This window comes from Clytia hemisphaerica, unplaced genomic scaffold, assembly GCF_902728285.1.
Source record: "Clytia hemisphaerica strain Z4C2 unplaced genomic scaffold, Clytia hemisphaerica genome assembly, whole genome shotgun sequence".
Classification (NCBI taxonomy): domain Eukaryota; kingdom Metazoa; phylum Cnidaria; class Hydrozoa; order Leptothecata; family Clytiidae; genus Clytia; species Clytia hemisphaerica.
In genome coordinates this window covers 80,739-103,359 of record NW_027104138.1, presented here as the reverse complement: position 1 = coordinate 103,359, position 22,621 = coordinate 80,739, and the positions used below count along the sequence as shown (strand labels likewise).

The following is a 22,621-nucleotide window of genomic DNA, read 5'->3' as shown; positions in this document are numbered from 1 at the left end:
GGCGTTGGGTGGGCGTTATATCAAAATACTGAATAACACTTAGTTTTCTTGAACAAAGACGATAAGAAACAAATTCTTTCTGTAAAGAGGTCTTCTTTCTCAAAACTTAAGAAGCTTTTGATAATCTTTGAGATAATATTGAAAAGTTTCATACATAATCGAAATATTTTTTTGTCCAGGCTAGCTTAGCTTTTTGAAAAGATCTAAATTCGCGCGGGAAAAATTGTAAATACAGTCAGCCTTCACACTCACTACTGACTACGAATCTCGGGATATATCCAGATTAAACCCGACTGAAAGAGCAAGCTGAACGTGAAAGTTGAAGTTCTTAAAATTGACCTTTGCAAAGTTGCAGCATGCCACAAAAACGATCACAAATTGCAGGTAAATGCTAACTGTTTTTTATGTATTTACTTTTAACTTTCTTTTTTCCAGAATTTGTCTGTAACAGAGGGCGGACGACACAGAATTTCTAAGAGGGCAAAAGTTTCAAGCCGATCGAGAGAAAAAAATATAGCTATGAATTTCCATGGCAATTAGAATTGAATTCAAAAGTACATGGATTTTCATTGGGATTTCCAACCACCACTGGAGAAAAAAATATTCATTCATCAAACAACATCAATCAAACTGTATTTTTATATTTTGAACTAAGGCGGTCATCGAAAAATTGTTCTATTCGGGTCACCCGCCCGCCCGCATCAAATTTTCCGCTGATTTTCCAGTGCGGAGATGCGGAAAAAAATCTGGGAAAAGCAATTTGTTCTTTTAAAGTATAGCCTTTTTCTCAATTGCTCTGACGACCACCATCGAAAAATTGTTTTGCTCGCGTTACCACCCGCCCCTGAGTTACTGGCGTGATAAAAAAAAAAACGGTTTTTTAACACCCGTTGCGACGCAAACAGAGCATTTTTTCGATGACTATAAATCAAGGTATATCTGCGGTAAAGTTCGATTAACAGTCGTCTGGGAAATTTAAACATGCAATTACACTGCTATCAAAATTGTAGAATTTTTTAAAGGTGTAATTACATGCTTATTTATTACTATTTAAATGGGGGCTAAACATGTAATTGCATCCTTAACCCCTGGTTTTTAACTCACAAGTGTTTCAACCGGTATTCCAACAAAGCCAAATTTTGGTTTGTACAGAAATTTCGCCCGCTCAAATCAAAACAACAAATGGTCAATCTCACTAAGGGGTCACTCACATATCGATTCTTCCCACGACTAACGTCAAATTGACGCTAATTTGAAAACCCCCCCACCCCCACCTCTTAATGTCAAAGTTGAAAAATCATCAAAATTCGATGAAACTCTAAATTTTCTCATTCACTTTCATCGTTGTTTCGTCGTCAGCCATCTTTAATTTCGCTACGGCTTGCTCAGTTTACATTTTAAAAATAATGCAATGGAGGTTATTTCTAAACTTTTTTCACAAAGTTGCCGGAATTAATTATCTCCGTAATCATAATCAACAGAATAGTGGCATTTCACAAAAAAAGACCGACTGTCGACGAAATTTAAGGGCCGCGCGGACCGTCTAAACAAAAGGAACACGAGAAATAAACATCGGGCCGTTTGTTTTGGTTAAAATTGTTCTTTATAATAGCAAAGGAAAATATAACAGGAGGAAAAGAAATATGGAAGTTAACATTTGTCACAAAATAAACGTCTCAAAAATCGATATTTCTGGTGAAATTTCTTAGCGTCACAGACTCTAACCCACCCACCCCTTCGCGTCAATTTGACGTTAGTCGTGGGAAGAATTGATATGTGAGTGACCCCTAAGGCAAAACATTGCCGCCAAGGCATTTCCCCGGATAAAAATTCTGGTCACGTGACCATCCGTGATTTTAGACCAATGAAAAGGCTTCATCAAAGTTGTGTCTTCACTAACACGCGAGAAATAGCTAGAAAAAGAGAGAAAAAACCGGGAGTCAACTTAAATTTTTCTCCCTTCTTGCGTCAAACATAAAAGACTTTAAGAGGCCATTTATTTAAGAAAGCTGGTGTTATATCATAAATGAATTATGTAAGTAAGTGATATTTTAAGTAATAAGTTCATTAACAATTTTATTTTGAAGTTTGTTTAAAAAACAAAACCCCCGTGCTAGATGATAATTTCATTTTCTTAACTTATGGACCCATTTGGAAGTATTTGTAATACAGATCATTTGGCAGTGTAGTTGCAGCCTATACAAGAATTGGAATCTAAAGTCTGAAGTCGTAACTCCTTGCCAATGACCCCGCAGAGAATCTGCTTATGGAACCGTCTACCTGATGATATTGTAAATATTGTAGAATGTGACAAATTTTAAGAGAAATTATTATCCCTTAATTTTAACGAATTTTAAGAGTTACTTTATAGCCTAATTTAGGTGTTTTTCTTTCTTGTTTTGAAATACTTTTAGTTTTTCTCGCCATGCATCGTTCTGTGCGTCTCTATTTTAATCCTTATACTTTTAGTCATAAATCTTAATCCTCTGATTTTGAGAACGAAGTTTTTACTAATACCAAGTTGTATATTTTTTATAAATATATATTTTTATTTTTTATACCTTTTTCATATAATCTATACTTATTTATAGTATGCCTATAGCAATTGATATCTTTAGTTCAATCCTGAGAAATCACATTCAGCTTCAATATACTACTAGACTTCTCAAATCTGCTTAAATCTAGCTCATTTGATCTTAGTCTTTTGATTTAAGACTTTTTAATTATTGAATAAAGCATATTTATTTATTTATTACTTAGGCAAATCCTTTTTATTTATTGGTTTACGGATCCGCCGACATTATTTTTGCCAAAATAGAAAAAAAATAAAATAAAGATTTCAGAAACTTTTATTTACTTTTTCTCCTCCGACCTTCAAAAAAGAAGAAATAAATAAAAAACCTTTACTTAAACAGGAAAACAAAAGAAAAGAAGAGAAAGAGAGAGGGGGTTGAATGATCTAACACAGCTGTGCCCTATTCTGCCAATGTAAAGATATTTTTATCTTTCCCTTAATGTCAGGGAACTTCCCAATGGAATTTCCCTATCCACATAAAACAAACTAAATTATATAATTCTTTGTGTACACTGGATTTTCTTCATTTTTTTTCTTTCTTGTGTAATTGCTTTTATTTAAAGTCCTTTATGTGATTGTTAAAATTCAAGAGTAGATATAAAAATAGGCATACCAGAAAAGTGGGATGGGGGAACCCTAAAGTGGGAACCCTAAGGGTGAATCCTAAATGGGAACCTATGCCAGTCTTACATATACACATATCAGTCTTTATGTGTAGATTTTTATGTTTCAGTTTATTTTCAGTGTTTTTTATCCATAGACTCTATCTATAACAATACATCTTGCACTTTATTCTTTTGTCTTTAAATCTAAAAATCGATACCTTAGGATATTTCACAAAATTTTATTTAATTTTTTCCTCCGATTTCAGATTTTTAAAAATGAAATAAAAAAAATTTAAAACATTGATTTTATTTTTATTTTTTTTCCATCCTCCTGTCCAAAACTTTTCCTCAAAATGTCCGTAAACCAGAAAATAAAAAAGTAATTGCCTTATTTACTACTTTTTATTCAATTTAATATATATATACCGGGTGCACCAAAAAAAAGTATACAACTTTGTCAAGATATTGTGAGCTTCAGAATTTAAATTTTCTGTTCATTCTTTTTTTATTGTATAGAGGATACTTTAACTTGAATTTTGAGCTATCATACATTAAATTTGAAAAAGTAGTTCGTAAGTTATTTCCAAAAAACTGACTTTTTTTCCATGTCGAAATTTCAAAAAATCATTAAAAACAGCGAGCAAACTTTTCTCTTGACACTTCCCTTCTTTACACATTAAAATACCAAAAAAATGCAATTGTGTTCATCAAAACTCGTTGCGGAATTTAAGAATATGGTAAAACAAGCTATTCCCACGTGGGATAATATTTTGGAAAGGCTGAAAGATTTTTTTGGAAATCTCCAAGAGAGGTTTTGATGTTATGTGTGTGCTATGTGAGAAAATTTTTGAAAAAAATAGATCACCATCCCTCGACTAGTTGCTCAAAGAACTTGGGTCTGCGTTGAGTTTGCTGGTGTTGGAAATGTTCATGACGTGCAAATAAGATGGACAAACTGTTGGCAAAATATAAGATAAGAGAAAAAGGAATAAAAAAAACAATGAAATTGTGTTTTTGTCATTTTGTCTTATTTATAGCGTGATTGCTGTTTTTAATGATTTTTTGAAATTTCGACATGGAAAAAAAGTCACTTTTTTGGAAATAACTATTGAACTACTTTTTCAAATTTAATGTATGATAGCTCAAAATTCAAGTTAGAGCATCCTCTATACAGTAAAAAAAGAATGAACAAAAAATTTAAATCCTGAAGCTGATAATATCTCGACAAACATGTATACTTTTTTTTGGTGCACCCGGTATATATATATATATATATTTTTTCTTTATTGAATTGTACACTAGTTGTTTTATAATCTGTAAATTACTTAATATTTTTTCATTTATTTATTTTTTGTTCCATTAGCGAAAATAACTTGTAAAAAGTTCATGCTAATAAAGAAATAGAAATAGAAATAGAGAAATTTTTAGATGACAGACACTGACTTTAGGTTGGTTTCGAAATCGTTTTATTTTGAAATGTAATCTTCACTTTAGATGAATACTTTTATTTATTGGATTCATGAAAGGTTCAAGGTTTGTTTACTTTTTATTTCAAATTATTTCATTGATTTATTGAGCTGCAATAGCTGATTGAAAAACTGATATTTTTGATAGTTATCAGCGTGGGCTTGGCCGCCATTTTGAATTTTGATTTTTTTTCTCTTGTACTCGGCAATTTAGAGGTTGTTCGTAATACGCGATTTGGCTTACGCGTAACACTTGTGAACTAGTCTATCATTTAAAAAAAACTTTGCTTCGTTGAAATCAGAAAGCCTTGGACTATCGCGAGTGGTCCTAAATTCAGCAGCCCTGCCTAAATCCAATGGGGTCTTTCAAAGATAGAAACTAAAATAAAAACAGAGATTTAATACACTGAACTAATTGAACCAAAACATTAATTGCTTCTTATACAAAATTGTTAACGTTTTAAACACGAGCAATGGATTCAGAATAAAAGATGTTCAACTTGGAGAGGGAATGTTTGTAAACATAGAATTTTTTTCATAGTAGTTATTTAGGGAGTCGGATTTAGGCAGGTCTGTCGAATTTAGGACCACTCACGGTATTTTACTCAAAATCTATTGTAGAAAACGATTATGACAAGATATATCTTTGCGTCGGCCAATTTCCAATCGATGAATAACGATCTTAGCTTAAGAGACTGGAAACAAAGTTTCAAGAAAGCATCTGTGGAAACATCAGTGGATGATCTTTGGAAAACTTTCAAAGAAGCTATACTCGACCTCAGAAATAGGTTTGTACCACTGAAAGAAGTAGGTAACAGCTTTTGGAAGAATAAAGGCAAAATCCCTATAAAAAAGGACCTGCGAGATGAAATCAAGAGAAAGAAATTGCTGAATAGAAGGTGGTTAAGATCTTCACCTCTCTACCGAGATCATCACCGCGCCAACTATGTACTCGCAAGGAATAGAGTAAATCGAATGCTGGTGAAGGCACATCGGGCATATGAGAAGAGTATCTGTGACAAATCCAAAGAGAAACCCAAGATCTTTTGGTCTCACGTAAGAAGTAAACTCAAATCAACAAGTGGAGTTTCGCCACTTCTTCAGAACCCTGACGATAAATCGTCTCTTAAACATGACGACCACGAGAAGGCAAACATCTTGCAAAAGCAGTTTTGTAGTGTCTTTACTGATGAGCCAGAGGGTGAATTACCAGACTTCCCTGCACGAACAGATAAGAAGATTAGTGATCTATTCATCACCGAGGAGATGATGAAGAAACAGATAAAACTGATTGACACCAACAAATCCTTTGGTCCAGATGAAATTCATCCCAAAATGTTGGTAGAATTGGTCGACCACGTAGCCGAGCCTTTGGCGATCATAATGAATAAAAACCTTGTCGTGTGGAATCATACCGAAAGAATGGAAGATGGCTTACGTTTCGCCAATTTACAAGAACACAAGGGTGCTCAAAATCTAGCAATAAACTATAGACCAGTCAGCCTGACATCAGTTGTTTGTAAATTGATGGAATCATTTCTAAGGAGGCATATCATGAATCATCTACAAGATCAAAAAACTATTGTCAAATAAACAATACGGCTTCATCAGTCACCGATCAACAGTTACTCAACTCCTGAACTACTTGGATAAGTGCTGCGAAAGCATTGCTAATGGTAAAGTAGTTGATACGATATATTTCGATTTTGCTAAAGCCTTCGATACTGTTCCCTACCATCGCTTGCTGAAGAAACTTGAAGGATATGGAATATCAAGTAACTGTCTACGATGGATAGAGTCTTTCTTGACAGACAGAAAGCAACTCGTAAAGGTCGATCAAGCTCGATCAAGTACAAACTCCGTTGTAAGTGGTATTCCTCAAGGAAGTGTCCTTGGACCACTTCTCTTTGTTATCTATATCAATGACCTCCCGGACAACGTCATCTCATCTATTTTCCTATTTGCCGATGATACGAAGATAGTCAAAGAGATCAACTCAATCGAGGATTCTTTGACAATCCAACAGGACATCAATGAACTGGAAAATTGGTCGAGAAAATGGCTTTTAAAATTCCATCCAGATAAATGCCATGTACTAACTCTCGGGAAATTCGAGAACATCATCCATGCACACCCATACTCGTTAGATGGAAACCAACTTGAACACGTTTCCCTTGAAAAGGATCTAGGTGTGCTGATCGACTCCGATATTACCTTTGAAGAGCACATATCGAAACAGGTCAAGAAAGCAAACTCAATTCTCGGTGTGATCAGAAGAGGCTTCGAGGAATTATGTCCCAGGACACTTTACACACTGTATACCACCTTTGTTCGACCTCACTTGGAATATGCTCAATCTGTATGGTCACCTAGATTGCGTAAGCACGTCAACCTACTTGAAGGGGTTCAAAGGCGTGCAACAAGAATGGTACGTCGTCTACGAAATTTAACATACGAGCAGCGCCTGCGAAAACTGGACTTACCATCTCTTGAATTTAGGAGACAATTTGGCGACATGGTTCAAATATACAAACACCTTCACTTCTATGACAAAAATACCATCGTCAAAAAGTTTTTTTCGCCGAACTCGTCCCCATCGTAAACATGATTACGAATTGATCCCTAATTTCTCAGATGATGGATTAAGGGGTGTGCAAACAAAATCATTTTATTATAGATGCATATCGGCGTGGAACCAGCTCCCAAAAAATGTTGTTAATGCTAAGTCAATCAAAGCATTTAAAGAAGAACTGACTCAGGCATGGATAAAGCACCCGTTACGTTACGATTCAAGATCACTTTTGTAATCATTATGTAGATAGACCGGTTTAGAGGCCCTAGTGTGCCTGGACTGTAAATCCTTTAATAAATAAATAAATAATAAAATAAATAAATAAATAAATAAAAACTTTTGCCCGTTCGATGTATCCACCGGATTTTGAAAAACCTGAACCCTCTAATCTGCTCAAGCAATCTCAAACGGTGCGGGATCATAAGCGTGAAGTTGCACACAGGCGTAAATTTTAACTGTGTAATTGCTGGCTTACAGCCTTGGGATGGGAGTCAAACGCGCAATTAAGAGGATTTCTCAGACTGATTAAAGTTCAATCGCGTTTGATGGTTCGATTGAGAAAATGGGTTCAATGGGGTTCTGTTGACATCCTCTGGAACTATTAATAACAGCATAGGAGGAAAAAGCCACATTTTCATGTCGAACCCACACATGCGACAAGAAAAAAAGTTCTCTCTGAACAAAATTCATTAAAAAAATTTTTGGAAAGGGAATAGTTGATAATTATGAATTTAATAAACCTTTGCATTTATTGCCTAAATGATTTTGAAATCATCTAAAAATCTCTAAGTTTTGTTTTGGATGGAAATTTCCTTTTATTATAAAATGTGTCAGGTGTTATTACAAAGTTTGTCACATTTCCGTATTACAAAATGCATAGATTTTTATTACAAAGGGTGTCAGGCGTTATTACGATAAATGCGTTAGTACAGCCCCCTCTATCTGATCTATCATGTCTTTAAAACATTTTATGAACCAATCTTATATTGGAGACAAATCACATTCTTGAAAGCAAAAATTTGAAATATTTATCCAATTGTTGAAATTTTGCAAGTGTGCGCCAAATATGAATTGGCATCTTTGGTGAAAATTTCAGCATAATTTTTGACGTCATCGCCACCTGATGACATCATCATTTTTTGAAAATACCGAAAATAAGACCCCCTTCTAACTTTTTTTCACTTTAATTTTTTTGCTTAAATTTTGTGAGACAGCTGCACGTGACATGATTTTTTGGGGCCGAGGGTTAAAATGCCCTTTTTACCTAAACCGCCCTTTTTACCTAAACCGCCCTCGGGTACTGAATCTAGTGATTGCAAAATGTTATTGACTTGAAATTTTGACAAGTGAGGCATTGATAATACAAGCTTGCTGCTTGCCAAAATTTCAGCAAAATCAAACTTAAAGTTGTTATGCTGAAAGTGAATATTTTAGGTCTGTAAAATACCAACCGATCATGTGACTAAATTGAAATTTTGTCTTAGATGATGGTCAATATCTATCACTTGTAAAAATCTCAATTCAAAAGCTCCAGTAATTGCCGAGTTCATGCAGGTGGTCAATGTGTATTATACGGACTGGGCTGCTAAGTCCAAATACTGATGGGAACGAATTTTTTCTATTACTAGGCTCTTTTATTGACAAACTAGCTTTCAGGAACAAATTTCAGTCAAATCGAATGAGTCACAGTCAATACATGATTTTGGTCAAGCTTTACATTCTGCTCTGGTCTGTAACTTACAGTAACAACTTACGTAAAATACCAACTAGACGATTCCTGGACAATTCCCCCCTGGTGAATTCCCCCCGGTGAATTCCCCTCCAGTAAATCCCCCCTGGTGAATTGGTGGGAATTCACCAGGGGGGAATTGTCTGGACACCCAACTAGACAGGTGGCTAAACCAAAATTTAGTAAATGATTTTAAATTATCCATATCTATTCTACCACTGGTCAAAATCTCAAGGTCATAGCACTTGTCAATCTTGAGATTTAAGGAGGCCTGGTAGTCGCGCGGCTGAGGTCGAAAAACGTTTCATTTCGTGATACATCTTTTAGATTCCAAAAAAAAAAACGGAAACTCGCGAATTAGTATGTGTAGATTACAAAATCAAAAAGTTTCCACGATATTATCGTGCAAGTAACGAGTAATTGGCGATTTTTTGCGTTGCCAGGCAAAATTGCAAGGCCTGGAAATTCATGATTTTTGGGGGGGTCTTCAAATTAAAAAAAGACCTATACCATGATAGAGCTCTTCAAACTGAGCAAAAAAGTGTATTACACCAAAGTCCCAACTTCTCTAGATCAAAAGTTATGGGCCTATTTGTGCTCAAAAAGGTGTTTAATTTTGCATAAATTAATGCAGATTGTGGGGAAATTCCCTGTTTTCCATCAGTTTTTTACCACAAATAGGCCCATAACTTTTGATCTAGAGAAGTTGGGACTTTGGTGTAATACACTTTTTTGCTCAGTTTGAAGAGCTCTATCATGTGATATAGGTATTTTTTTAATTTGAAGACCCCCCAAAAATCATGAATTTCCAGGCCTTGCAATTTTGCCTGGAAACGCAAAAAATCGCCATTTACTCATTACTTGCACGATAATATCGTGGAAACTTTTTGATTTTGGAATCTACATATACTAATTCGAGAGTTTCCATCGAAAAAAGTGGAATCTAAGAGGTGTATCACGAAAATCATTTTCTAGCCACTTTTTTCGACCTCAGCCGCGCGACTATGGAGCACCCCCCCCCCCAAGATGCTCAAATTGGTAAGAGGGGATTAAGAAATAAGGGCACCTACCTTAAGGGTATTAATTTTCGCGGGGATTATATTTCGCGAATTTCGCGAGTTTTTCCGAAATTCGCGAAATATAATCCCCGCGAAAATTTTAAAAACCTGTGGATTCGCGAAATTCGCAAAATATAATCCTCGCGAAAAATTTAAAATCATGATTTTTGCCTGAACCCCTAGGAAAATGAAAGAAATTCAGTTAAAAAGGGGCTGATTCACGAAATTTTATCCTCACGAAAATTTAGAATTCCCGTCTTCGCGAAAATAAGTCCCGCGAAAATTAAATTATTTCGCGAAAATTAAATTATTTCGCGAAAAAATTGTCTCGCGAAAATAAGTTACCGCGAAAATTAGTACCCTTAAGGTACACATATGGAATTCCAAATTAAGGGGGGAGAAATGGATATAAGGGGTAATTTTCTGTTTAACGGGGGGGGGGGGTACGGGGGGGGGCAAGACATGGATGTAACCATGAGATGGATAATGGAAGTTCAGACCAGAATCTATTAAAAGGTAATGAGTCAATGGGTTAACTAATAGATAGATAATGATAATGCAAATTAAAATTAAAATTAAAACCTCTCAACCTTTTTTAAATGACATATTTACCATGATTGGAAAGTGTTTTGAACTGCATAATTTTTGCTATCGTTGCCATTTTTTCCTATTTCATACATCAATCTTCAGGTAGGTGCATTCAGTTTTTAGCTTGTTTTGTTTTTAATCCAAATACATTTTGCTTTTTCTTATAGACGACAAAGAGGAGAACATACCTGCTGGAAAGAGAATTAAAACAGAAGATAAGCAACAGGAATCAGTTACTTGGCAATGGGAGGATGATGGCCATGTTTGGACAGACTTTAGTACAGATATTGCAAAAAAAATCCAAGAAGCTTTTGAGGGGAAAATGAAGAAAACCAAGATTGAAATCAATGAAATTAAATTTGATATAATTTTTGAAAGGATGGTCCAAAGAAATGCAAAAACATTTTGGGAACGCAAAATGAGAGTGGTGACCAGTGAAAATGACGATGGAGGTGTGTCAGGTATGTATAGACCTTTAGCTAGGCACGATTTCATGTCGGTGAATCAAAAACTCTAGCATCAAAACAACGAAAAAAATAAGTGCACTATAAATAATTATGTATTAAAGTGTCATTTTTTAAAGCTGGAGTTTTTAATTATCAAACATGACATTGCCTCTATTTTTCCATGCAAATAGGAGACCAATCTTGCCCTGTAGAACAAAAAATTTTGCATACAACCTATTTTCAGTTTTGAAAATGATACAGTAAAGTCTTTTCCAAATTTCTGAATGGCTTTGTCATGCAATTGGACATGACTCACTTTGTTATGTTAATGAAGTGTATTTTTTTCAAACTGTTTCAGATTTTACTCGATTAAAAGTCTGATTTTAAAATTTTAGGTAACTATGAATACGAAGAGAAAAAAGGCTCATGGAAAAAATACAATGATGGTGTTCAAAGATTAATTCACGCTTCTATCGCATTTGAGTTTGAGAAAGTCCCTTTCAGTCATCAAAGAATCAATTATACATTAGATTTGAAAACACTGGTTGAAACCAATGAAAAGAAGAAAAATAAAAGAAAAATAAGGAATAATTTGGCAATAAAGGAAGAAGAAAATGGAGAGAAAGATATTAAGGAAGAAATTGAATCTGAAGAAGATGGCGAAAAAGATGAAAATGAAAACACAACGAAAACGACAGGTGGCTCGTCAAGAAGCACTGTCACTGCTAAGAAAGAGAAAACCAAAGTGAAAGTGAAAACAGAACAAAAAGAAAACAATTCTGAGGGTGATGAAAAGACTGTTAAATCTATCGCATTCAAAGGGAAAGCACCTGTCGATTCTGAATGTCCAAATAAGGACAAATACCATGTTTATTTTGAGGGCACAGATATCTATGATGCCATGTTGAATCAAACGAATTTGAAAAATAATAACAATAAATTTTATTTGATGCAAGTACTGCAGTCAAACACTGGGAAAGGGTATGCTGTCTGGTTCCGGTGGGGACGTGTTGGGATGACTGGGCAAAAGAATTTCATCAATTGCGGTGCTGATTTAGAGAAGGCCAAGGATACGTTCTTTCAAAAGTAATTTTCTTCCTTTCTTTTCTTTGATGAGAAAAAATTAGCTTAGAATTATTCACCTTTTGGGACCAAAATTTAATTTAGCGGCTTTTAGCATAATGTCAAATCTAATTTTTTGCCAGTAAGTTCTGGAGCAGTTTTATCCTTCTGTTTTGTCCTTCCTCTGCAGTTAAAATGTCTCTCCCCAATTTTTCAACTGATCTTTCATGTTATTTTCATCGAAAACATTTTGAATTTTTTTGTAGGTTTTTTGACAAGACCAAGAATGAATTCTGGGAGCGTAAGAAGTTTCAGAAGGTTTCAGGAAAATATGATTTTCTCATTATGGACTATAAAGCTACTGACAAGGTTTGTAGGACCTCCCCTAGGCTGCACGCATCCCCTTTGATATCTTATGATATAGGGGATGTGTATTGTGTATGAAATTCCCATCCGAGAGTTACCCCTAGTCTTTGTGTTTTTGAGTGTTAGAAACTTCATTATTTTGAAAAGTATAAGTTTTATATGAGAGATCTTTAAATCTCATTAAATTTGAATTAAGAATTTGAATGGCTAAGGGTTTAATACAATCATTGGATTTCTGAACCTTTTTAAGAAAATTGAAACAGGTTACCCTAGATTTAGGGTAACTCTCAGACGGAAATTTTATACACCGTTAGGATCCCCTATATCAAAATATATCAGAGGACAATATCTAGTATTTATCTATACTTAACTTCACTTCAACTAGAATCTATGTCTTTGTGTATGTCCCCAAACACTTTAGGCATCTTTATGACTTTAGGTCAAATTTAGGTTCGTTTTTATTTTGCAAAAATCTTAAGACTATCCATCCTGCTTTGATTCAAGTAGAAATTCTATGCTTATTATTCTGACTCTTTAGGATAAAGTTGACGCAGCCCCAAAGAAGAAAGAAAAGAAGATACCAGATTGCAAGCTAGATAAGAAACTACAAGTATAATATCAATCATTTTTCTTTATAAAACTTTGATTTATGAACTGGTCCCATGGTCCTGATTGGACAGCTTGCTTTTGCTTTAATTTATGCAGAGGCGTAGGATAGGCCTTGTGCCATGGCTCTGATTGGGCAGTTTGCTTTTGCTTTAATTTATGCAGAGGTGTAGGATAGGCCTTGTCCAATGGTTCTGATTGGACAATTTGCTTTTGCTTTAATTTATGCAGAAGCGTAGGATAGGCCTTGTGCCATGGTTCTGATTGGACAGTTTGCTTTTGCTTTAGTTTATGCAGAGGCGTACGATAGGCCTTGTCCCATGGCTCTGATTGGACAGTACAGTTACAAGTGATTAGAAGAAAAACATTAAAATGGCCTATCGTTCTCCACAGCCTTTCACTGAAACAGGGTATCAAGTATTGAATTCTGATTTCGATTTAATAATTTTTTCTTAAATTTTCTTGTAGTTCGAATAGTCATTCTACTCATCTATCTGATTTTCATTTTTATTAGGCTTTAGTGGAGTTATTGTGTAACATCAAGGAGATGGAGGAAGCGGTAATGGAAATGAAATATGATACAAAGAAAGCCCCCTTAGGTATGCGAATGAAGATAAGTTAGTTGTTTCCTTTACTTAAACCAAAATTAAGACTTCTGTTGTGAAACCTCGTAACGTAACATAGGACAATTTGGAGTTACTGGGCATGCTTGAAAGTGCACCTTAAATCAAATTTGACATAGAAATTTATATATTACACTATGCCCTATGTTGAAACGTTGCAGATATCACCAATCACCTACTTTAGGCGTACAAACTTTCGCGAGCAGAAACTTTCGCGAGGACGAAAAATCGCGAAATGCACGACATTTACTTTCGCGAATTTGATGAAAAAATGTTTTTCGCGAGCATAAACTTTCGCGAATCGTTGGATAAAAATGAGAATTTTCGAATGAAAATTGCCTCAAAAATGAAAAATATTCCTTAAATCTGATAAAGGCGGTTGCTCTTCGACTTTAAAAAGGCATTAAAGGATAAAAATATGCCGAAAATTCGATATTTATTACGATTTCGAGGTTTTATAGATTTCAACTTTTTTTGAGAATTTTTCGCGAGCATAAACTTTCGCGAATTGCCCTATTAAGAATTTTCAAATACATTTACTTTCGCGAAAAGGGCCAAAATTCGCGAAAATCGCGAAAGTTTCTGCTCGCGAAAGTTTGTACGCCTAAAGTATTCAGAGCATGTATGATCACCAACTAATGGCCAATGTCACAAGGGCTGCGCTGAACTCAATAGACTTTTTTGTTTTAAACATTTTTTTCTTTATTTTGTGTGATTATGCAAGAGTAACCATTGCTTCAGCCAGGTTTCTAGCTCCCTCCAACAAAGTAAGGTCCCCCAACAATTTAGCTCTCCCCAAAAAATGCCTTGTGCTAGGTCCCCTAACACTTCAAGTCCAAAGATAAACTAAAACAAAAACATTGTTCTCCCGCTCCCGTAGAGAGAAGTCAATAAGAAATATATGCGAGGTACAGTACTGATAAATAAAAACTAAATTCTACTGTAATTGTATTAATATTTATGTTTACAAATCTTTTGCTTTTTATATTTGATTTAATAGTAAGATAAGAGCCCCCAGGCTCTATGTAGTAACCTTTCACTCACAGTACGCGAGGCGCGTTGTAGCGCCATTTTTATTAACACTAAAATAGCTTCGTTACTTGTATCACAAAAATCTCTGGTCAAAGATGACAGGTACAGCTTAGTCCATTTCCCTCTTCTTTATAGCGTTAGGGCTAATATGATAGGTTTTGAGAATCAATTTTTTTGATAATTTTGCCAAATCTTATCAGAGCGTTTGAAATTAATGATATCATTTGTTCCCTTTTTAGGAAAATTAACCAAAGAGCAAATCAAAGCTGGATACAAAGCGCTGAAGAAAATTGATCAGTGTATCACTAATAAGAAGTCTGATAACGAACTGATCTTGGCATGCGATGCTTTCTACACCAGAGTTCCTCATTGTTTTGGTATGCGTCGACCACCAGTGATTCGAACCAAAGCTGACGTCAAAATGAAAATCGAACTGTTGGAAACACTTGGTGATATTGAGATCGCCTTGAAAGTCATCCAAGACGAAGGAAAAGGTCTGATGAATCCAATCGACCAGCATTATTTCAATTTGAAATGTGATTTTAAGATCTTGGACAGGAGCTGTGAGGAGTTTGGTATCGTGGATAAATACACTCAAAATACACACGCTACCACACATAACCAGTATAAAATGGAAGTGTTAGATGTCTTTGCTTTTGAGAAGTGTGAACAAAACAAAGCAGAATTCAAAGACGTCGGAAACAGGTTTTAATCATAGATTTATAAAGCTCGAAGGGCTAGATTTCGTGCTTTTGCTGAAAAGTGTACCGAGGTTAGGTAGGAAATCCTACCTAGGTCACATGACATTACAATAGAATTTCAGCGCTTGACCATTAAGAAGCTTCGCGGGTTTTCGAAAACAATAGCAGCAATAGTTTTTGCGATATTCACTTCTTTTTGCTTGGAAGAGCTTAAAGCACGACATCTAGCCCTTCGGGCTAGTGGTTTTGATAGCTTGCATCTTCAAAATACGTTCGGGTATGGTCTCCAGCTGGTTGAGACCATTGATGTTTTATTGCCTACTCACAACTACTCTGTACCAGAATGTTTCTTACCTCTGCGGTGAAGTATGATTTATAAATGCAACACTTCTCTCATCATCTCCCCCCTCTCACCCACCCCCACTCCATCGCTGCGGTCGGTTTGAAAAATCTCAAATCAGAAAAGACAATGACAACAGACCATCTACAGCAATGAATTTTGAAATTAGCAGTAGATATCGGACAACTGGTTTAAGTATTTTTTCATTCAACTAGTTTCGTGGACCCCCCTGAAGAATCATCCTTTTTATCCTTCTCATATGATTTTACTTCACTTATTAATTTTACTTTTTTAAGGATGTTATTATGGCATGGTTCAAGATTGACAAATTGGGTTGGTATCATCAGTCAAGGATTGCGTATTGCACCACCTGAAGCCCCAGTTACTGGTTACATGGTGAGAAAGAAGTTGATTTATCCATTAGGATATTTAGATTTTCGGCTTAGAATACCCTGTAAATCTACAAATTTTGATAAAAAGGCTTTTGGTGTTTTCAGTGCCATTTTCAACTGATTTTATGGCTTTTACCAACCCAATTTGAAGGCTGGAAGCTACTGTGACAGCAGTTCTGTCTGCGCTTGTAGCATACGAAAGGGACGAGTAGTATTAAATTATTCCATCAAAGAAATTATATAACTGTAGTAAGCATTTCCTTTAACTTGTTTTTCAGTTCGGTAAAGGTGTTTATTTTGCCGACATGTCATCGAAAAGTGCCAATTATTGCTACCCTACTCGAAGTAAGAACGTTGGGTTCGTCCTCTTATGCGAGGTATGCTATTTCAAATTTGAGTGATTTAATTGCACAAGTCGATGCTATTGGTTATAGAAGAGCCATTTTTCGACAAGGAGCTTCTAAAAAATGCCTCCCATTTGTGTAAACGTACCACTTTCTGTCTGAGTAAGTTTAAAGGTTTAAAAACTTCATTATTTTAATCCTCGAATATGCTAGCTTTGGTCGTTAACATCAAGCTTCGTCTGTTCAAGTAAAATAAACACATAGTGAAATATGTGCTAATGCGTATTGATATAATCTTGTGCAAATGTCTAATGTATTTCTTTTTCTAGGTGTCGTTAGGAAAGTCTAATGATCTACTAGCAGCTGACTATGATGCAGACCAGTTACCCGTGGGTTGCCATAGCACCAGGGGGATGGGAAAGACTGCTCCTGATAGCAAAGATAACCATGTGATGTAAGTGAATTGTTTAATCAGCATTTACTTAGTCTTTCATTGTAGACTATCATAGGTACAAGGGTACCATTGAAGTCTTGGAACAGGACCTTAAAGATTTATTTTTAAATAAGAGTGATATCGTTTGCTTACTCATCACTTTTAATTCACAAGCTTTTTCACATTGGATTGACACGGATGTGGAGCAAGAACAACAACAATATTTTTTTGCTTATATCAGCATAATATAATAGGCAGACACTGTCCTGATACGAAATATGTACTGGAACATTCTTGTAAAAATAAAACTTTTAATAATCACGAAACCTTTAACGAGCGAGTTAGCGAGTAATCCGTGAGCACATCCTAAAAAATTATTGTATGCTTTTCTCGAACTTTTCTGAATTTTTAGCTTTTGGGAAAATTTTCGCCCCCGGAAAGTATTTCTAAATGAAAATGTTCATGTTTAGTTTGATGGAGAATGAAATTACGATATTAATCAGTTCCTTATTGGGAGCCTGTCATGTCATACGAAATTCTCGAGGCTGAATTTTACCGCAGGCAGTAGCCAGTGGCGAATCTGAGCAGGGGTTGAACGGTGAACGGGGAGTGTTTCTTTAATAAAGAGTCTCCTATATTAGAGAACCGACAACCTCTGCCATAACTTTTGAATCCTCCCAAGTATTTTATCTTAAGAGGGGGTTTATCTTACAAATCCTGCATTACTAAAAGTAGACAAAAAGAACGACAAATTTCATAAAGAACGACAAATTTTGCCGACCGAAAGTGATGGTACCATCATTCCTCTTTGTTTATCATGGGAATTAACTACACGTGGTTTAAAAGAACGACAAATTACGCATGCGTGTTATTATTTTCTCCACAATTTAGGTCAGATGGTTTGATCGTGCCAATTGGTAAACCAGTTGATACTGGAGTCAACAATCCTAATGGCTACACTTTGAATTACAATGGTATTGATTTTAATATTTTAAAAGTTATCTTCCTTTAAAAAACTAAAAGCACACTTAAGTTTTTTAGTTCTCTAATGGAAGATAACTTATAAAAGTATTGATACATGGCTCTGGTTCTTAACTAATCGAGCACTCTTATGGTACATTGATTTACCACACTTCTTTGGTATTGATTTTATCATACAGTTGACTCTCTCTAACTCGATTTTCAAGGGACCAACGATTTTTTTCGAATTAGAGAAAAATTCGAACTACAGAGAGTAATTTATACTATTCTACAGCTTTAAGGGGACCAATATTTTTGTTCGAACTATAGAAAGATTCTCGAAAAGTAGAGGTTCGAATTACAGAGATTTGGAATCACCGCTCCTCCCGATTTCCCGTTTTGCTTGTAGAGAGACTGTCTTAAAGTCCTAGGTTACTATGCTGTGAAATCGACTGCTTCTATTAGAAAGCTAGAAAGACTATTTGGGTTTAGAGGCATCTAAACTCTTATTTATCGCTCTAACTGGGGGAGGGGTGCTAAATACTTTATTGTATTTTATCAGGGGTATTATCCAGGCCCGGCGAACGCTGAATTTATCCGGTTCATGGCACGTAAAAGTTACATTTCACCGACTCGAGTACATATCCAGTAGACTACTCAATACACTGGACTTACGCTAGGAATTTACCGGAGATGATTTTTCATTCGCCAACCTACCAAAAACAAAGCAAAAGCCCTGTTATAGATTGTTAAAATAAATACCTAATTCATGATATGCAACACTGGAGAGTCTTCTGAGAATTTTCAAAAATTTTAACCAAATACGTCACTTAAACAATAGAAAAAGTGACGTATTGGGTTGAACTTTTTGAAAATTCTTGGAAGACTCTCCAGTGTTGCATATCATGAATAGTTCTAAAAGTTGCAAAAAATTCCATTATTTGGCAAATTTACGAAACTAAATCCTTCTTTCTTCTTTCTTTTCAGAATACGTGGTCTATGACACATCACAGGTATGATAACTTTTTCTTTTATTATCAATTCCGTAGATTCTGCAGGACTATTTAGTCATTGTTTCCTCTAACTGTAAATCATACAAAAGCTGTGTTCGAAATTCCAAACTTTATCCATTACTCAAAAAAAAGTATTCACAAAACGCTTTTGCCTCTTTTTCCCTTACAAAATTATTTAACCAGGAGTTTTAACTTATATTTTGCCGTGTTTGATTTGCCTGAACATACTATTATATTGTCGAACATAGAAAACTAACGTGCTAACGTGATCCACCATCCAGTTGATAGCTGGAAATCTACGGGGGGGGAGGATATTTAGGCAAATGGAGGCTAATTTCAGCCCCCCTAAGAAACTAAAAACAAAAACTCCAATATTTATCCCTTAAAACGCTAAATTTCAGGAAAAAAGTCGCTTTAAGGCTCCCAAAATTCACAAATTTTCGTTTTTTCCCTCGATTTTAGACACTAAATTTCCGATTTTCAAAAACCGGGTGGCATAGTGATCAAAGGGGTCCAGCCCCCAGCATTTTTAGGGGGGGGAGGCTAAGGAAAATAGCCCCCGGCTAAATTCTAGAAACATAGCCCCCACCTTCATTTGCATGCAAATTCTTGATAAATTTATTAATTTTTTTCAAGAGGTATGAAACCTTCCCCACAGCATTGATTTTTAACATAATTTAAAATATCTTCAACCTATCAGCTCTGCCCCCAGTTCTATTACACAACACTCAGCCCTCCCTAGCAAGCTAACCCCCAGTATTTTTTGAAAAATACAGCCCCAATCAAGGAAAAATGGTTTAGCCCCCCCCCTAAGCTCAGGGGGATGCATTCTATGGGTGGCACCCCCCGTCATTTTGCAGAACTACTACCCCTGACTTAAAACGGACTCACATCGGCCTACTTAATTCCTGAACATTTACAATATTATTATGATTCCGTTTTGAAAATTTAGAAAAACACCGAATGTCTTGGCAACACTTTACTTTGAATCCATTTTCCTTGTTTTCAATTGACTTTCAATTTAGATTCGAGCAAAATATTTGGTGCAGTTAAAGTTCAATTTTAAATAAAGATAAACTTATAAAAAACTGTATTTACAATAACAAAAGCAAGGCAGAGCCTACAGCTGGCTACATTGTTGTTCTGAATTGAAACCTTGAACCACAGCAGTGTGTTACTCTTAGATAGACACAATACATTGATTCTGGTTGTTTTTATTTCTTTGGTTTCCTAATGGAGAATTTGATTGGCTACTTTTGACCAATTTTAGAATTATCATAGTTGTAAACTTTTAAACCATGAAACACTTTTTGAATCTGCATAGATAATTACTCAAGTTTCAAATGTATGTACCTAGAACTATCGCTGATCACATTCGCGGAAATTGAATACTATTTATATGGCTGGTTGATAAATTTGTTTTTATTCAAATTGAGATTTCACAAAGGGGCATTGGTGCCAAATACATCAACAGATCAAAACTGTTTTGTTTTGTTATTTTTTTTGGTTTCTTTTAGAATAAATATTTGTAATTATTCACTAGACGCGTAGCTTAAAGATAATTTATGTCAAACAATAATACGTTTTTTTGATGCTCACAATCTCCTTCGAGGAAGATTTCATTTACTCTAGGTTCAATATTCCAATATTTGAAACAGACAATAACCATCCTCTGCCCTTCAACCCTCCATATGTCTCCTCGCCTCTAACCTCTCCTTGCCTCTAACCTCTCCTTGAAGACTAATGATGCCACAAAATCCATACAATTTCTAGCTATAGTCCGGCGGCGATCCAGGATCACCCTTACGATTAGTAAATATGGGTTTTTATTTTATTTTCCCATCATATGGTCCCTTGGGACCCCAAAACCAATTTTTGCCAAGCTGGCAAAGCTGGGGAAAATTTTTTATGGGGGCTTGAAGGGGGTAGGATCATTTTAGCCTGGGTGTCCTTAGAAAGTCGATTTTTGAAGTTCTCATTTAGATAAAACTGATTGTGCCATCAGATAGAGCTTGAAGAGAAGATCTCCAAAATGGGGTCATTTGTCTCGTTTAGTGGACTTATTCCCCGGAATTGGTCGATACGTCTTCAAAAATGCAATATTTTGTGCTGACGTCAGCATTTTTGAGAAAATTTTCAGCGAAAGATACCAGTTTTAACAGATGCGTCTCGAAGAGTACTATCGATTAGAGGGGTAATTTATAGGGTTTCCTAGGCTAGATCATGAGATATTAGAGTTTTTAATTTTGCTGACTCAGCAGAAAAGGGCAAAAAACGTTGAAGAACGCTTAGTCAGCAAAATTTCAAACTCAAATATCTCATGATCTAGCCTAGGAAACCCTACAAATGACCCCTCTAATCGATAGTACTCTTCGAGACGCATCTGTTAAAAGTGGTATCTTTCGCTGAAAATTTTCTCAAAAATGCTGACGTCAGCATAAAATATTGCATTTTTGAAGACGTATTAGCCGATTCCGGGAGACTAAGTCCACCAAATGTGACAAATGACCCCATTTTGGAGATCTACTCTTGAAGCTCTATCTGATGGCACAATCAGTTTTAGCTAAATGAGAACTTCAAAAATCGACTTTCTAAGGACCCCCAGGCTAAAATGACCCTACCCCCTTCAAGCCCCCATAAAAAATTTTCCCCAGCTTTGCCAGCTTGGCAAAAACCAGTTTTGGGGTCCCAAGGGACCATATAATGAGAAAATAAAATAAAAACCCATATTTACTACTTGTAAGGGTTTCGCCGCCGGACTACTATGCCTCACACACTGCCTTTTCTTTATTTTCCCAAAACGTTCAACGTATTCTGCTAATTCTATTTCTTGTATTTTATAATTTTGTCACAATCCTTAATTTCCACAGGGATCTTATTTAGGCCCGGCGAACGGGGAATCTCTCCGGTCCAAGGCGCGAAAAAAATACAATTCGCCGTTCGAAAAGTTCGATTCACCGCCTCAAGTACATATTTACGCAAATCAATGCACTGCGCTTGCTAAGTAAGATTTCGCTGGCCTAGAATATAGAAATCGCCAGAGTTAATTTTTCATTTGCCAGCCTCCCAAAAACAAAGCAAAACAACTGTTTCCATCCTCAGCCCTTCAACCCCTATTCTGTCTCCTCACCACCATTTCTTCCTGAATCCATCTCGTCGTTTTGTATGAGATTCTCATTTCCGCACTAAAATTCCTTTGCCATTATTCTATCGGAAAAAGAACAGCACTCTGGGGAGTTTCGGTAAGGCAGTTTCGCGAGAAAACACAAGATTTTCCGTCCCTTTCCAATCTTATACCGGGAAAATAGCGGAAAGATTCCGGAAAAGCGACAAGAATCTTAGTGCAGAAATGGAATCTTATACAAAATGACGGTACATTTTCTACCAATAAAATACACTCTATACCTTTCCAATACTTGCCCTTACTTTCCCGAACGTTCAAGGTATTCCTCGAATTCTATTTCCTGTATTTGTTTTCCGTTAGCTTTCACGGCGGTTTTACCTCAACCTTACAAAACTTGTACAGCTAGCAAAGGACGTTTTAACTCATTCTATTCTATTATATTTTATAAGTAACTCATCAAGAAACTCAATAGAAAATTTGGTCACTTGGTTAGCTACTTCTCTTTTCTTTACCGACACAATAAGATAATGTCCCTGTATGAAATCTGTCAACTTGTGGCCTTTTTTTGGAAGAATACAAGGAAAAT

General features: G+C 35.7%; 1 protein-coding gene across 1 annotated transcript; it reads left to right on the top strand.

The window, feature by feature from the left end:
- Positions 1 to 236: 236 nt before the first annotated feature.
- Positions 237 to 20,492, top strand: LOC136813681 (poly [ADP-ribose] polymerase 2-like). Its single transcript, XM_067070177.1, has 13 exons — positions 237 to 384; positions 10,761 to 11,054; positions 11,435 to 12,125; positions 12,368 to 12,470; positions 13,006 to 13,077; positions 13,588 to 13,672; positions 14,968 to 15,433; positions 16,066 to 16,165; positions 16,440 to 16,538; positions 16,835 to 16,959; positions 17,830 to 17,912; positions 18,886 to 18,911; positions 19,937 to 20,492. The coding sequence occupies exons 1-13, from the start codon at positions 357 to 359 to the stop codon at positions 19,979 to 19,981; spliced, it is 2,217 nt and encodes a 738-aa protein (XP_066926278.1). The 5' UTR covers positions 237 to 356; the 3' UTR covers positions 19,982 to 20,492.
- Positions 20,493 to 22,621: the final 2,129 nt, after the last annotated feature.

Excerpts from the sequence above, each read along its gene's own strand:
- LOC136813681 (XM_067070177.1), top strand. The coding sequence starts at position 357 with ATGCCACAAAAACGATCACAAATTGCAG. Across the intron at positions 16,960-17,829 it reads AGCAAAGATAACCATGTGAT|GTCAGATGGTTTGATCGTGC; the intron begins GTAAGTGAATTG and ends TCCACAATTTAG. Across the intron at positions 17,913-18,885 it reads CTACACTTTGAATTACAATG|AATACGTGGTCTATGACACA; the intron begins GTATTGATTTTA and ends CTTTCTTTTCAG.